Source organism: Sinocyclocheilus anshuiensis, unplaced genomic scaffold, assembly GCF_001515605.1.
Source record: "Sinocyclocheilus anshuiensis isolate Anshui unplaced genomic scaffold, SAMN03320099.WGS_v1.1 scaffold938, whole genome shotgun sequence".
Lineage (NCBI taxonomy): Eukaryota > Metazoa > Chordata > Actinopteri > Cypriniformes > Cyprinidae > Sinocyclocheilus > Sinocyclocheilus anshuiensis.
In genome coordinates this window covers 102,388-103,763 of record NW_015536508.1, presented here as the reverse complement: position 1 = coordinate 103,763, position 1,376 = coordinate 102,388, and the positions used below count along the sequence as shown (strand labels likewise).

At 36.0% G+C, this 1,376-nt stretch overlaps 1 protein-coding gene across 1 annotated transcript in view; it reads right to left on the bottom strand.

Annotated features, from left to right (window-relative positions):
• The window catches only part of LOC107691328 (vacuolar protein sorting-associated protein 72 homolog), a 12,607-nt gene extending 12,121 nt beyond the window's left edge, over nt 1–486 (bottom strand). The window contains exons 1-2 of the mRNA XM_016489886.1: nt 459–486; nt 44–223 (exon numbers count right to left, since the gene is read on the bottom strand). Of these exons, the coding sequence (XP_016345372.1) occupies nt 44–223; nt 459 (181 nt within the window). The 5' untranslated portion in view covers nt 460–486. The remainder of the gene's footprint in view (nt 1–43; nt 224–458) is intronic.
• Between the last annotated feature and the right edge of the window lie 890 nt (nt 487–1,376).

The window sequence follows — 1,376 nt, the reverse complement described above, 5'->3', positions numbered from 1 at the left end:
GTGTGTGTGTGTGTGAGTGAGTGAGTGAGTGAGTGTGTGTTACCCAGTGATCTCAGGTTGCTCTCGGCGGTGAGTTTGGCCTCGGCGAGCAGCTCGTCTTGTGTCAGCACTCGTTCGCTCAGAGCTCCTCTCCTCTTGCGCGGTGCCTCCAGCTGACGCTCCTGCAGACGCTCGTTCGTCTGCCGCGTGTGCTCGCTCGTCGACTTACGCACCGACTTACGCACTGAAACACACAAACACAACCTTATCAATACACAAAACACCTCGAAAAGATCAAAACTTTGCTGTTTCACTCACAATCTCCTCATGTCTTCTGTCTTCTGATTTTGACTGAGTTTTTATCCAGTAAAAGGTCATTGAAACATGTATTCTCGTGTCTTTCTGCTGTCAGATCTGGACTGATTTTGATCAAGTAAGCGTCAGAATAACTGCAGTAATATCTCCAGATGAACTCTTACTGGACTGAAGCAGCTCAGCTTTACTTGATTCTCCATCAATCATGTTTTAGAGTCTCAAATCTGATCCTCAGGATCTTTTGAGGAGCGTTTGTTTCCAGAAGCTTTACTTTCACTGTTCCTCAGCGGAGGAATGATCTTCACAAGCTTCCAGAACATCTCACATCTTCTGAGGAGCCTTTATTTCTTCAGCTCTCAATCACTGCATTATATGTTTGGAGCATTTCAATCTCATCTTACTGAGACATGTTACTGGAGATATAGAGCGACCACTGATATTTAGATCATTTTATGTCAGTATCTGCTGCACTGTTAGAAAGATCTCACTGATTTACATTACAAGCAGCAGAATCTCATATAAATATCAGCATCTGAAGCAAATCCATATTTTTGCTCAGTTTGAGTAAATAAAATTAAGCTGTTTTTTTATTTAGTTTAAGTGAACTATAAAATCATGATGTTTTTTAAATGTCTATACTTTTTTGACTTGATTTTAGCTTATTGCCACATCAGCTTCACATGATATTTCATGGCAAAAAAGATTATACATTAGAAAAACAATACAGTAGTACACAATACAAAATACAAAAATTAAATAAAGCAATTATATAACAAACTTTAGTACATTAAATTCTATGAAAGATTCTTTAAATTTACATTTGAAAGAAATTGTAAAAGTTTTTCTGGGTCCATCTTATAAAACAAGTCCTTAAGAGTTTGTCCTGATAATAACCTTTATCTCATGACATTAAATAATGGGCTAAAAATGTCTATATTGTTTTTATTTATTTGTTTGTTTGTTTTAGCTATTTTAGTGGATCAAGTTAAACTTAATGAAAATGAGAATACCATAAGTTTAACTTGATCTAATAAAATAGTAGAGCAATTAAAATGAACTAAAACCATAAAAAGCATTTTCGT